The sequence below is a fragment of the Calonectris borealis genome, chromosome 1 (genome assembly GCF_964195595.1).
Source record: "Calonectris borealis chromosome 1, bCalBor7.hap1.2, whole genome shotgun sequence".
In the NCBI taxonomy this organism is placed as follows: Eukaryota; Metazoa; Chordata; class Aves; order Procellariiformes; family Procellariidae; genus Calonectris; species Calonectris borealis.
The window spans coordinates 147635982-147650870 of record NC_134312.1 but is presented as its reverse complement, the minus strand read 5'-3'; the positions used below and the strand labels follow the sequence as shown (position 1 = coordinate 147650870).

At 41.7% G+C, this 14889-nt stretch overlaps 2 protein-coding genes across 2 annotated transcripts in view; one reads left to right on the top strand and one right to left on the bottom strand.

Moving 5' to 3' along the window:
• The first annotated feature begins 303 nt into the window (after positions 1–303).
• Positions 304–14889, top strand: part of TSGA10 (testis specific 10) — a 44320-nt gene continuing 29734 nt past the window's right edge. Inside the window, exons 1-5 of the mRNA XM_075135202.1 lie at positions 304–372; positions 5008–5189; positions 11859–12068; positions 12752–12817; positions 14198–14398. Of these exons, the coding sequence (XP_074991303.1) occupies positions 14372–14398 (27 nt within the window). The 5' untranslated portion in view covers positions 304–372; positions 5008–5189; positions 11859–12068; positions 12752–12817; positions 14198–14371. The remainder of the gene's footprint in view (positions 373–5007; positions 5190–11858; positions 12069–12751; positions 12818–14197; positions 14399–14889) is intronic.
• Positions 428–2465, bottom strand: LIPT1 (lipoyltransferase 1). Its single transcript, XM_075135216.1, has 2 exons — positions 2379–2465; positions 428–1906 (listed from the first exon to the last, which is right to left on the bottom strand). Exon 2 carries the CDS (start codon positions 1633–1635, stop codon positions 514–516), a length of 1122 nt encoding a protein of 373 aa, XP_074991317.1. The 5' UTR covers positions 1636–1906; positions 2379–2465; the 3' UTR covers positions 428–513.

The window sequence follows — 14889 nt, the reverse complement described above, 5'->3', positions numbered from 1 at the left end:
GCTTATTCGGTAACAGCAATGAAATACATTTTGAGCCTTTCATAATGTTACTTTATACTGAGCTATTATTTTTATTTAACATGAGAACTGTCATTTTCAGTTCGCTATCGCCTTTCAGTAGCAAATTTTCTCCTAGGTGGTAACATAAGGAACCCGTTTCTTCTAGATCTGTATTTGCAAGTGTATTTCCTAATGTAGAAGTATTATTCTGCTACAGAGCCAGTTTGGGATGCCTCCACCATTTTCCCTGGTTTAAGCAGCGATGATATCTGTCAGCATGGAGTGATACAGGGCTGCAGCCTATTACAGTGGCTTACATCCTACAGTTTGGGAACCTCGGGTGCAGGCAGCGTGAAATCTAATCGCTAGTAGGTAATATTAAGCAAAAGCACAAGATTAACAGCTTTAATGACTAATAAGAGAAAAATTCAGCTTGTAGAAGTTAATGTTTTAATTTTGTTTTCAATAAATTAAAAAGCAGCAGAAGTTTAACTTAAATTTTCAAAATGCAAGTCACATCAACATTATCATATTCTCACATAGCAGATTCCACCTGCTGTGCAACTCATCATCTTGTGGACACACCCTTAGTAATGTTGTCGCTAGTGTAGTGGTTTCATTTGGGCAAAACTTGCTGCCAGTAAGGCTCTTCACGAGTTCACTGCACAGTGCTGGTGGCAGCCACTGCTCTGGCAGATCAATGTTACAGACTTCAATCCTTCCGTGCTTTACATCCATATCTACTTTAATGTCAAGAACAGAATCTTTATAGACCATGTTAAAACAAGTGTTAACGCTGAACTTCGGTGTCTTTCCATACACCCAGTCCCAGGTTTGTAGTTCTTTAGTTTTATTATTAATTCCAGGAAGCACAGTCTCATCAGCTGGATTTATTAAGGTGATACGATGATCTATTTGGTGTTGCGTAGCATATTCTTCAGCAATCGCATCCAGGAGCATCTCACAAGTTAAACTAGGATCCTCTTCAAAGAGATTTTTCACTGAGGCAGGCACGCTAGGAGTGGCATTGCTTTTTAGCCCTTTATAAGGACTCTTTAGCACAGAAGATAAAACAAACTTATCTGCATTACAGAGTAAGGTACAGTGGTGATAAGCAGCTGTCCTTCCCAGCTTTGCAGCAGTACCTGAGATTTTGTATTGCCTATCTAGCAAGATATCATATCTGTCAGTGACACGTACATCTAACTGGGGGCGCAAGGCTTTCAGTGCCTTCACAACTAGTTTCAGGTTTTCCATTCGTTCATACTTTTTTCTGGGTGTAAAGAAAGTCAAATTGATATTGCCTAAGTCATGGTAGACTGTCCCTCCTCCACTTCTTCTCCTGGCTAGTCTTATATTTTTTTGCCTCAATAGCCTGAGGTTGCATTCCTGCCAGGGATTCTGGTGTCTCCCTATTACCACAGCAGGGGAATTTCTCCAAAGGAAAAGGACCTGTCGATTCTCTAAATTCATGTGGTCATGGATCCAGTCTTCCACAGCTAGATTTTGGTAAACATCATTAGAAATAGACTGGATAATGAGGCCTCCACTAGTTGTGCTTCCGAAGACAGCTTTTGGAGTCCTGAGGATGCAGGATAGCTGAAGGCAGTTCTTTAATGATGACTGGAGTACCATGTTTTTAGTAACTGGACAGCAGATGGAAGGAATGCTTGATCTGGTAAAGCTGAATGTGGCAAATGCATAACCTGCTGTTGCGACAGAAATGAAATGCTAGTGGCAGTCATGATGCAGCCATGCTCTTCCCAAAGCAGCAATGCTCCTGAACTGATGTGAGTGACAAGGCATGTTTCTCCTCTTGAAGCTAGTGATGCCGTTCAAACCCTAATGTGTGCTTAACATAAAAGCTGGGGTTGTCAGAGTAGCTTCTCCTCGCAGTCCTTGGGGCCTAAAAGACCAAAGGAAGAAATGGAATTAAACTGTGTGTTTTCCACTCACTCAATACAGTTTTCTTAATACAATTTTACTTTGTGTATTTCGCTAAACTTAATTTTAGCAGTCCAGTTTTATTAATTCTTTTTCATTGAGCTGATAGGAAAAAACAGGCGCAACACGTTCACGAGCTTGGTGGGTCAGTGACGAGCCAGCCAGGCGCAGGGCTTGCTGCCATGGAGCCCGCAGCGCCCAACCGAAAGGCGAGGCAAGCCCCGCGGAGTTACCGGAGCCGGTACCATCCGCTGCCGTCCCGGGCGCCATTTCGCTCTTGGCGCAGGTGTTCCCTCTGCCACAGTGACTCCCCTCGGCGGCCACCCCTCAGCGCCGGGCAGCCCGAGCGGCAGCAGGTCCCGACCGAGGCGATACACCCCCTGCCCGCCCCCAACGGCCGGCCCTGCGCGCGCGGGGCGCGAGTCGCTACTCACGGCGGGGAGGGGGGAGGCGGCGCTCGTGCGCCTGCAGGCCTGGTAGCGCCGGCGGCGGCCGCCCCCGCGCGCTGCGGCACGCCTTCCGGTTCCGAGGTGAGAGGTGCTGGGGGCGGGCGCCGGGCCGGTGGGGCTGCCCCGCGGTGCGTGGGCCTGCCGCCCGGGTGAAGCTGGGGAGGGAGGCGGGAAGGAAGGGAATACAGCGCCCCGCTGGTGGTGTGGGGCTGTAAGCGGCTTTTGCTGCTCAGGTGATTGCTGCGGGGAGCGGGTGGCACCCCGGAAAGCGGCGCTCGGGGGCGGGGAGCGGTGCGTGCGGGTGCCGCTTCTCACACCGCCGCCGGGACGTGCTGGGGGAAGCCGAGAAGAAGCGAGAATGATCAGCTGCTGTGTAACGTGCAGCTGAGTAAGTTAAGACTTTTCAGCTTGGTTTAAAAAAAAAAAAAAAAACCCCACCAAACAAACGAACCCAAACCAAACCTCCTGTGGTAAGAGATTCTAAAATGGTAAGTGGTGTTAAGTAGGTCAGTGTTGATGTTCACTGCCTCTGCCAGCACGATAACTGTGAAGCATCGGATCATGCCAGCAAGAGGCAGAAGGCAGATGCACAACGGATAAAACGGGTGGTTCTTCGTGCAAGGCCCAGCTGTGCCGTTCGTCGGCACAGGATGTTCTGGATGCCAGAAGCTTTCATGAGTTCAAAGGGAGACTAAACAAGTTAATAAAAATGCACAGGGGCTTGTCAAATACATAGAAACTGTCCACGGCATTCATGAAGATACAGAAACTAAATGTTGATAGCATAATTCATTAACAGGCTAGAAGTCATCAAAGACTAGATAATTAAAGATGTATTGCATGCAGCAGATTGTCTTCAGATTTGCATTGATTTAAGCCATTCTTAAAGTCTTAGCTATAACTCTTCTTCAAGCTGTTCTCTGTATTTAAACTACTGTGGGCCAACGCTCAGTGCTACTAGTTGAAGTTTTTATCCACAGTAGTATCTATATTGGCAAATATGTGCTATATACCCCTTGCTGGTGTACATGTATTCATAAAGGGTACATTACATGCTTTTATTTCTCATTCTTCCTCAATATTGGAGTCCCAAGACATGAATTGTAGAGAAAAAGAGTGCGACAGGGGGTTGTGATAATTGACATAGACTATTCCTCTTGAAGAGGAACAGTTACAGGTAATTTTTCTTCTTTCCAGTTCTAGGCATTGGTGGCTTAGGAAGAAACACCAAGTCGATATCCTTATTCAGGTGAAACAGTAAAATTATTTGAGGAAGCAGTTTGGCTTTGGGTATGAGGTGTTCATATGTTTGCTTTACCAATAAAGAAAACTGTTTATGATGTGGCCTGAATTGCCTTTACCTTCTGATTGAAGCAACAGTACTAGAACAGCTGTATTCCCTGGAAGGTGAAGGAGGAAAGAAGGTGGATAAAGGGTGAAAGGCTTCAGAGATTAAAGATGTGAGCTTGGGGTTTCCTAGTGAAGAACTGCATTGTTAAGAGCATGACAGTTCCTTACCAAACTCCTAAAAGAAACATGGGGGTATAGTATGGTGAGCAAAAAGTAACAAACCATCACATATGTGCTGGTGGTGATTACTGGGAGAAACAGAGTAAAAGGAGCCTGACGTGATGTGTGCCCCAGCACTTGGCAGGTTGTATTATCACATTAAAAAAACAAAAAAAAGAAAAAAGCAATTATTTTAAGCAGTTTGAAATGGGCATAACTTGTTGCTAAACTAGACTGGTGATAACTTTTCACTGGGTGAACTATTCTGTAATGCATAGGTAAAAAGCATGTGGAATTTGTCCATAAAAATGTGTTGATTTAGTGTTCCAAATATTGAAAGATCACCTTTTGAGATAGTTGGCAGAATGCAAAAGTGAACCTGGGCATTGTAACACTGGTCAGAGGAAGTGGGACTTTTAATGTTAATAAAAAACAAACAAAATATGGGACCATTTGTTTCTGATTTGGCACTTAACTCTTGGAAATTCGTAATCTGTCGTTCCTTCATTTTTGCCACGGGGTGTCACTAAAAACATACTGTGAGCTGTTCCACTGTGTTTTTCAAGTTGAAAACTGTGGGCCTAACCAAGGCAACTCTCTGTTCCAGAATTTACTAAAAATGTAAAGTGTGCAGAATACGAGGTGGACAGGTAAAAATGCCGTAGGTCTGTTTCTGATGTGCTGAAGGATAAAATAGACATGCAGCAATAGATACCTTTCCTGAAAAGTGGCTATTGTTGAAGACAAACGCAGCAAGATAATTAGAAATATTCTGGCAATAAGCAAAAAGTATGAATTTATAAACAGGATGATGTTACATTATAAGCCAGCAGAAGATCCTGAGAGACACACAGAATCTCAGAATAGAGAGATATCCCATGGTAGGATACAGCAAAAACTACCTTAGTGAAGCTTATTCCAGTATTTCTCCACGAATGCAACTCTGGGCTCAGTCTCTGTGTGCAGGAATCCCGAAGCCATTGGGCTACTCTCCTGTGATGGAAGTCTGAGGCAAATGTCCATCTGCATAGCCGATGTTAATTTTCACAGAGCCTCGGGCAGCAGCCTAAAGAGGATTTAATACTTTCTTCATTTGCTCTAGCAGGAGATGAATTGTGCATGAAGATGTGATTGGGGCAAGAGGGGGGAAGAAGGCTCATGTTAGCAGAAGAGAGGTTGATCAAAGTCATAACAAAGCTGCCATCTTCTTCCCTGTGGACCCAGATAACACCTTTCTAGACTTGACTTTAAGTATCCAGCTTGCCAACTGGACTTCCACAGTAAGAGGTACTCTGGTCACCGTAGCTCTGCTGTTCTCATCATAAATCTCAAACTTTTAAAAGTCTTTAGAAATATAACATTCTCCCAACTCATTTTAGAGAGTTTTTCCCCATTTTCTGTCAGTCCTTAGAACCACCTTAGAACAAAGACCTCCTTGTAATGACTTGAGGTCTTTGTTTTTCATGGGCCAGTAAATAAGCCAGACTTAGGCTGTTGCTGTGGTTTCAAGTCTCATGGCCCAGCTACCCCATAAGCAATTCTGCATTCATGTTTTACTGCATTCACACTGCTGTCAAGGTAAACTGCTTGAACTTCCCAGCTCAGTGACTACTCTAATAATGAGGTTAAAATAATTGGGTTTTTTCCTCTGCTGGAAACACAAGAAAGGGGCAAGTCTGTCAAATTAACATCAACACAAGAAAACATCTCTGCCATGTTATGTTGGCTATCAGGACTAGTGTCCTTCTGACTCCTTAAACAGGCCATGCATTCTGCTACAGAAACACATCCTTGGTGCCGGCCCTAGCCCCAACAATCGATGTAATTTGGAACAAACTATAATGTTTCCATATCTGGCCTAATTTGTCCCAAATTTCCAGGTGTGGTATCTGATACTTTCCCAATGGATAAAGTGTACACACCATGATTTATTTCTCTCTTCAGTCAGTCTAGTGAGGACTGCATTATGTAGGAAGCTGTGAGTTTTGGAGGGTGAGGTCAATGTAAGAGAGGTAGTGCAAAGCTATACTAATGCCATCTTCTCTGTGGACCTAAATAATAACCTTTCTGGATTGGGCTTTTAAAATTTCTTATGTCTTAACTATGATCCTATAAATCACATATCTGCAAAATACAGTGATTATTATTTTTGCTTTTGAAAACAACCCTGTCTATGAGTTTCATTCTTTCTTTGATCAACAATTTTTGTTTGGTACACAAAAAGCAAAGCAACTGTTCTGCACAACATTAACCAGCATTAACATTTAAGACAGAACTTACCATACGTCACTTAGAGAAAACCATAGACATACCAGGACAATGCCAACTAAAAACATATAATGTTACTCCTAAAATGAATTTTCCTGAAGAATAATTTTGATAAAGTTATGAAAACCTGAAATGCTATCTTTTCACATCTCTTTTGGAGACAAATGTAATAACACAGAGTCTTCTCTGATGATTTCCGCCATACCAAAATCAGAAAGTAAGACTTACAAGAAATCCAGGATGGGGAGAGGAAAAGAAAAAGACTATTTCTCTTGCTCTTTTTCTGGAAGTTAAAATCTTCCAATTTATTCTCTGTCTTTGCGTGGGGATCATATTTCAGAGGTATTACTCCTAATCTCCAAAAAGGTGAGCTCTACCCATGAATGCTTGATAGTGGCAGCTTGCCAAAAAAACCCTGTTATTTTCCCAGCACTGCCTCCAGAATATAAAATCTGTGCTAATGCCTGACAGGGAAGAGGGTACCTTTTCTCCGGTTTCTCAGCTTGACTTTGGGACTACCTAAAGCAGCCTCTTTCAAGGACTGTGAATATCCATGCCAGACACCAGCAGGCAACAGGAGCCACAGGATTCACACAGCCTCCTTACCCTTTTCACACCACTTCCTTCAAAGGGGCCAGTCTTCTTCTCCCTGTCTGTGCTATTCCAAGAAGAGGTGTGCAGCTAGAGGCGCTGTATAAAAGAACTTCTGTCTTGGGGTATAAGAAAACATAAGTCATTTCTTTCATATGATTTTGTTAGTGGAATACAGAAAGTGTAATTAGCCTTGTAATACCTTGACATTTTAGCTTTACAATGTTTGTAAACCAGTTAATATGTTAGTCCTAGCGTTAAAAAACAGGAACGAGTTCAGACTGGGGTTTATCATATGTGTGAAGCTAATGCTTGACACTGTCAAGAAACAAGTGTAATGTTAAAGGTAATATTTATTCTGGACAATACAACTGGCACATATATCTTACAAATAAATATGTAAATTAGATGGGTTTTGGATAGAAGATAAGGTTTAATTAAAGGAAGGCTATTTTCACAAGATTCTTTCTTATTTAACGCTTGTTTTGTTCTTGTCAAGCCAGAGAGATTGTATGGCAATTGTTGGAGTTTTCATCTGTAAAAGTGTTTCCTTGGATATTAGTTTCTGAAAGAGATAAACCTAATTAGAGTAGAGGCATCAAGCTGAGCTCCCTGAGCTCACTGTCTGTCCTGGGTGATCAGCTGTGGCAGTTTTAGAATGCCCGTCTTCTCTCCTGGGGCTGGACCGACAAAGCACGGCTGCTTGGCTTTGTCTCTGAAATCTTCTGACCTGTAAGCATTGCTGTGCTGCTTTTCCCTGTCTTTCTCTGAGGCTTTCGGATTAATCAGGGGTGAGGCCTACGCTGCATGTGTGCAGATGGGCCCAGGGAGGTTTGAATTAAAGGTAGTTAAGGGTGCTTTAAAACCAAAGAATTCCACTCAAACCAGCAAAGGGAGGTATTGCGTATGTCAGAGTATGCCAATCTGCGATATTGGCAGATTGTCTCCAGGGAGAGATGAAGAATTGAACTATTATTTGAGGAAGTCGTCTTTTTATCTGTAGAGATCTGGAGAGAACATAATGTCGCCTGAGGAGAGGCTTGGCTTAGCTCCCCCCGCAACAAAAAAGCCATTCAAAAAGATATAGCAGCAACCAGTCATTCAATATTCATTTGTATTTAAAACCAAAAAGAAATATGAGCACCTTTTCTTGCCTTTAGTAACATTTATTGAGGAACTATGCTGTAAGTCATAAACCTGATATCTGAAAGTTTAATTTTGATTCTTCAAAAACCTCCCAAGATGAAAAGAAGTAGAGAGAGAAATAATTAAAATTTCTATGAAGACAGTGCTTATAAATATTTATATCAGAATTAATGGAAAAAGTTTTATTGATAATTTTGTACAAGATTTTACAGTGCATATGTTCTTATATTTTTTGGCCTCTAATTCAGGTTTTTTAACAATTTTTTAGGTTTATTTCTAACCTATCATTTGTTTTGGCCTCAAGCATTTCAGTCATACGCGCCTATAAGGACAACAGCTACTACAATCATCTTTGAAAGCAAGATTAAAGAGAATAAAAATACAGAGACTGCATGCTCGCTACACAGAGCTACTTAGGTAAGCTGTTGTGCTGGTACTGTGCCAGAAGTTGGTACATCCATCGCAGCTGCTTGGCTTCTGTCCTGCAGGACTCCCAGCCCAAGGAAAGGGGACAGCCTCGGGGGGGAGGGCAATATCGTGAGAATGTAATGGTTACGGATAGCTTTTCCTTCAGGGGGAGAGCTGGAGTCCGGGTTTCCTCGGCTTTTCACAACCATCCAGTCTAGCCAAGGCTTTCACTCAGCTACCTGGAAGAAGAGGAACCACTTCCCGCCTCAGCTGTGCTCCCTCTGTGGAAAGCTTCGCCCCACCACGGCCGTGGGGAGACGAGGAGCTGCCTGCTGGCGCAGAGGGCCGCGGGCCGTCCCCAGTGCTGAGGAGATAGCCTTCAGAGACGTGGGGGCGCGCCCCGGGCAGGCAAACCATAGCGCAAGGCTCTCCTGTCCCTTCCCGCTGTTGGCCGCCGCCACCTCCTGCCTCCCCAGCCCCGCTTGGCAGGCGGAGAGGGGCGGTTGGGCGGGCGCGGCAGCACGCCGGCCGTTGCCAGGCGCCCAGGGAACGCGGAGGGAGGCAGCCGTTGGGGCGTGGCGCCCCCCCGCGGACCGGAGGGGCGGGGGCGAAGAGCGCGCGCGGAGAGCGCCCCATTGGGCCGGGGCGGAGAGCGGGTGCGGCGGCGGGTGAGCGTGTGGGGCGGGCGGCGGCAGCCGCGGGTGCCTCACCTGGCCCGGGCAGCCGCCATGAGCGCCCGGCGCTCCCCGGGGTGCCGGGAGGGGAGAGCGGAGAGTCGCCCCAAGGTGGAGACCGGCGGCACTCGCCTCGGCGCCCCACCCGGCTGCCCCGGGGGGTCGGCGCGGCGCGGGTGTGCGCCGAGCGGCCGGGGGCGAGTGGTGCGGAGGGCGGCGGTGCAGGGCGCAGGGGGTGCGGGCGTTGCGGGTACTGGTGCTGTGTGCACTGTGGGGAACAAGGAGGAAAGGAGCATCTTAAATTAATCGCTGAAACACCTGGGACTCAAAAACAGTTTTGGGGACTTAATCAGCCCAGAAAGTTCACTAAGTCTGAATTCTTTTGGCCTGCTGCAAAGGTCTTTAGTGCTGCATGAAGCTTAGAGTGGTCTTGGTGCGATGTTTCATCTCAGTTGGAAGGGGGTTGTGTTATCGCAGTTCAGAGGATGGTGGTGAAATGTGTCAACAGCGGTAATTAAATCTTACCACTTTAAGGCAAGCATAAATAATAGTTACCTTAGGAAATGTAAATATTATCATGTCTTTCAAAAAGTTCTCTTTCACAAGTTGAGTAAAAGTAGTATTGTGAGTGAGTAAATAACTATGTATTCTGTCTAAATCTGAGTCCCCAGTGCTCAGCGAGGTACTGAAGGTACCAATAGCTTGCAAATTCCTCTGATCTGTTCTCTTCCCTTTCTGGAAAGACTAAGGCAATGTCTATAACTGGAGAAAGTTGTGAGTGCCTCTTTCAGAGAGGACAGAATATTAAGATGGGATTCACCTCATCTATTTTGATGTGTCAGCGGTGATGATGACTGTAATAGAGATGTCTAGGCTGTCTTTATTGTTAGAGGTACTCCTAAGGCATGATTAATTTTAGGATGAATGCCTTAAATTGATCATGGGAGTCACTTTCTAGAAATGCTTCTTTGTAGATACCCAAAATTAAGTCATCTTACTCCTAAACAAAACTGACACTTATATTGATGCTTAAAAACACCATGAGGCTGATGGTCAGACTGATACTTGGTGGCAGAGATTCCATTCAGATGAAGTTGAATGTGGTAGGGAAAAAACTCAGTGAACCAGCTGCCCTAAATTTCCTTGAAACTCTTGAAACTGAGCATGGAGAGAAACTGTTGTCGTCATGCCGGCGGTGATAACTTCTGCTGGCGGGCAACTGAATGTTCATATTCTGTTGTTAAACCTGTGGGCTACTTCCCATATTGTAAGAGGAGCAGACTGTCAGGTGTTGAATAGCACTGTGAGGCACTGGAGTGCTTGCCACTTGCCCTGTCTCACTGTGGCTCATAAGCAGCAATACTGTGAGTTGATGATAACTAGCTCCGTATCCCTATGTTCAGCTGAATTGAATAGAATTTGAACACTTACAAATGTTTCTGGCCTTGCTCTATATTTGAGAGGATGCTGACAGAGAGAGATAATTCATAAGTTATGTCCATGTTTCTTATTATCGTGTATTTCCTCTATTTTGATATAGCTGAAATACAAAAAGATGCTTTTCTGCATCCTTTTGTGCCTAGGAAGTTAAATGGTAGCATTTCCCTCCCCAGTTTATATTGCTATATATATTATATATCAAGCTGTCATGAGCTAGAGCAGAATGCAGTGACATGACAGGAGTGCAGGCTGTTTGTACTTCATGATTTTTTTAAGGCTATGACTATTTTTTGATAGTGTGGTATTGTTTTTTGAGTCTATAAAGCCTTAAATGATCGGTAATTTTGTCTGCTTACAGACCACTTTCATCATATAGCATTGTAAGCACAACTGTAATTAGTTAAGATGCTCAAATTATAATTCCTGCCTGTATAAAGCAGAATAAATTGCTAAAATGGTATTTTCCGTGAAGAATCCTTAGTTTTGTAGTCTAAATATGGTATCTCTGAGCACTTGCTAGAACTTTCTTGGTTATCCAAGAGAAGATGAGGGGGGAAAATCATAGACTCATAGAATCATTTAGGTTGGAAAAGACCCTTGAGATATGATACAGGTTGGCTGTATGGAGCAACAAAACCACTTTTGGTGTAGTCAGTTACTTGAGGCTTGAGGGTGTAGACCGGAGTCAGGCTTCAATTTTGTCATTTTAAGTGTTGTTTGTACATTCAGATGCAGAGTAGGATTTAACCTCCCTGCCCTTCATTAGCACTCCTCTTCCCACCATGTAAAGCAGGCTTCGTTGTGAACTTCCTCCAGTAATAGCAGAGCTGTATTCTACCCAAATTTTATAACTTAATAAAAGTGCGGGAATCCCAAAACATGGATGTACAGATGCTGTCTCTACTGCCCTTTGTGGATGCTTTCTGTGTGTGGGTTTGTTCTTTTGTTAAAAACTACTTTTCCACTCAACCATTCCATAATTACCCCGTTTTCAGGTTTATAACTGTGCTTTGTTATTAATTCAGTAGCATTAGCTGGATCAGGCTTGATGAAAACATAAAAATAAAACAACAATGTAAGAAATTCATAATTTCTTCATTGACTCCCCTAATATATTTGCATACCCATTGAACAGAAGAAGTGGCAAAATTAAATACTACAGAATGTCACAGGAACACAGCCCACTCAAAAAGCTTTTAGTCACAAAGCATCTTTCAGGTCTTTTTGTGCACTGCTAGTAGTATCTGAAGAAAACTTTCTGACTTTTAGAATCAAGTGCACCTTGCAGAATTCAGTATTCAGCGATACTGATTTCTCATGCATTACAGGATCAGCCTGTGCAAACAATGGAGTTTCTTCTTATTATGAATTATTTCCTGCGAATCCTTGAAGATGAAGTAAAATACTTTCTTCCTCCTTGTCCTCATAGATTGAAGATCTGAAGAAGATAAACCATGAGCTAAGGCAACATGTCATACAACTGCTTGATAAGAAGCAAGTGGTGGAAAGTCAAGTGGATAGGTTCACCTGTAAAAATGATCATCTGTGTAAAGAACTGACTGTAATTGGCAAACTATCTGAGCAGCTGGAAAAAGAATTGCTATTGAATACTGCTGATAAGGAGCTTGAAGAAGCAAAGGTATCTACCCATTAGAATTAATATTGTGCAGTGATATTTTAATGTTTGCTAGTATTATGGGGAACTGATTGGGTGGGGGTTTTTTTTGACCTTTTCGGCTGAATTTCTAGCTTTCATCTCTGCTTTGAAGTATATTTGCTGGGATGAAGGAGGAGTAGGTTCTGGCCAGTGTGGTATTTTTCAAGTGTAGAATGGTTCAAGGATTAAAATTTCAGTGAAAACTGCTTTTGGTTCCACAGGATAATGGCAAATTGCATTCTATGCACATGCAATTATGTGATTTAGTAGTACTGGTCAGATGGGAGAAAGCATATTCTTGGTTTGCAATTAGTGTAACTACATACTTATTTCTTTAGCCCACAGGTATAGTCAAACTGTTTTCAAAAGTTTCTCGGTAAGACAGTTCTGGGAAAAGGTATCCCATGCTTCCTTTTTCATTCACTCATCTGAGAGTAACTCAACTGCTACTGTTTTTCCTAATCCTGGACTGCATCTGAAGATAAAACTTTTAACTGATTCCCTTCTAGATTAAGTTTATTGCTACTAAATAGTATGTTTTCAGCCTAGCCAAACTAGACATGTACGAAATGCCTCTTTGGACTAGAACAGTTGAGCTAAAATGCTGGATTTGCACTATAAATAATAAATTAATGCATCTCTTGCTCTCAATTTCTTTATGGTAGATTCAAATTCGACACCAGCAGAACAAGATAAAGAAGCTGGAACACACGGTGAAAACACTGAAATCTGTGAGTTAAACATGTATCCTTAGTATATATGTAGCTATGAAATGAGGTCATTTCCACATGAAATTAATACTCGTACAAGTGAATTTCACTTGCTTTGTTTTCACTGACAACAGACAAGTTATAGAATGGATAAACATACCTGTTTTCATTTGTAGTTCGCTGTCTCTAGATGGATGGGAATCTGTTTCTGTTTTGCAACTAGCCTGTAATTATTTTGCTTTTGAGAATCTTAATTTTTTTTACAAAATTGCATATAACTGTTTTGAATACCTTGTAAATCACTTGCAAAACAGAAAGAAGTAACACTTTTTCTTCAAAATTTTTATCTTAATGTTAAGGTGTAGCGATACTGTTGGAATATTTTGAAATGTATACAATGTTGTAATTGTAGAAATATTTGCCAGTGGTAAATCTAACTTAAATTAACATTTGAATTTATTAAGTGGACTCATTCACTTGCTTCCAGTATAAAGTGATAGGGAATTTTTTAATGTGTTGAAGATAATAATTTCTTACTGTAATTTAAAGATTCGTCTCAAATTTCAGGGGGGTGGGAGGGGTTGTTTTTTTACTTTCCTGTATAAAATATTTGAGCTTATGCCACAGAGCAAAGATGCTCTGACCATGTAGAGCTTACTGCGCGATTACCCTGGAAAGATTTTGATCCTTTAGCCATAAAGTTTGGGATTTGAGAGCTAGATTCACTGAGAGATTTAGGTGATTAATTTATAACTTTTCAGGGATTTAAAGAGCTACTTCTGCATGTGTCTTTAAAAAGATAATAAATTTGCAGAGTTTATTATTCCCTAGGTGCTTAAATTTTCATGAGTCCAGGCACTTCCAACAGATAGATTGTATCGGAGAGGGATTTGGTGTGCAATTTTGAACTTTGGAATTGCAATTCATCTTCAAAATCTGTTTTAGGCCCCTACATGACTTCCTGGATTTCAACTATACTTCCTTGCACGTTGCTTTATTTCCATTTCAAAAATGCATCTTTCATGATCTTAAGCAAACATAGTGGCCTAATTTCTTTCATGTTTAAAAATTCATTAGATATTCCAATACAAATCTACTTAATTGTCCTCCTTAGTTTTGAACAGATATATTCCAAGTTAATTAATATTTAGCTTTTATGTCCTTTTCTGTCCTGTTAGATCCGTTTTAGAAGGACATTCAGACATATTCTGCAATATAACAAAAAAAGAGAAAATACTGACATTGAGAAGTTACTTTAAAGTATTAAATGGATATTTATTTTAATTAGATATCTGCTTCATCTTCATTTTGAAGAGTGTGTTTATCCATTTTACATTGAAGTATCGTTTATTACAAAAGTTTTATTTCAGTGAATGAATTCTCTCATTTTTGCACATGCAGGTTATTTTACAAACAGAAGCTGAAATAGAGCAAGGGAAGACACCTTCAAGGCTTGATGCCTTTATTAAGACATTGGAAGAGGACAGAGACTACTATAAATGTGAGACTGAGAATTTGCTGAAGGTATTTAGAAACGCATTTTCAAGTCCTAAGCGAACCTCTACTTGTGGCAGCATGTCAAAAAAATTTTCATCCATCCAGGTGAGCTTGGGAAAACACTTTGGAAGAGGAAGAACGCATTTTTTAAAATGTTGGTTTATCTTATGCTAAACTACCAAAGCCATAATTACCGGGAAGAAAAACTAATTGATTATAAACAGAAGGATGCATAAGATAGGAATGGGCCAATAATGTGAACTTAACTGCCACTTTACACTTCATGCGTGTATATCACTTTAAATGGTTACTGACAACTTGCTTACATTTTAAGTAATTATTAACATGATTGTCAGTATCATCTGTGATAGACATTTGCTGCTCAAAGTAATGTATTTTAGTGTATTTAGTGTATTTTAGAAAATAGTATGTATATCTGGGCTCTAATACTAAGAAATATATATGTACAGTCTTGACTGTCTAGAGGTTACTAGGTTGAAGGCTTATTAAATCTTTTATAGAAATTTCCAAACCAGATATAATAAGAAAGCATATCAAGTTTTGTTTCTCTACTTTAACCTTATATCACCTTACTC

Excerpts from the sequence above, each read along its gene's own strand:
- LIPT1 (XM_075135216.1), bottom strand. The coding sequence starts at position 1,635 with ATGGTACTCCAGTCATCATTAAAGAACTGCCTTCAGCTATCCTGCATC.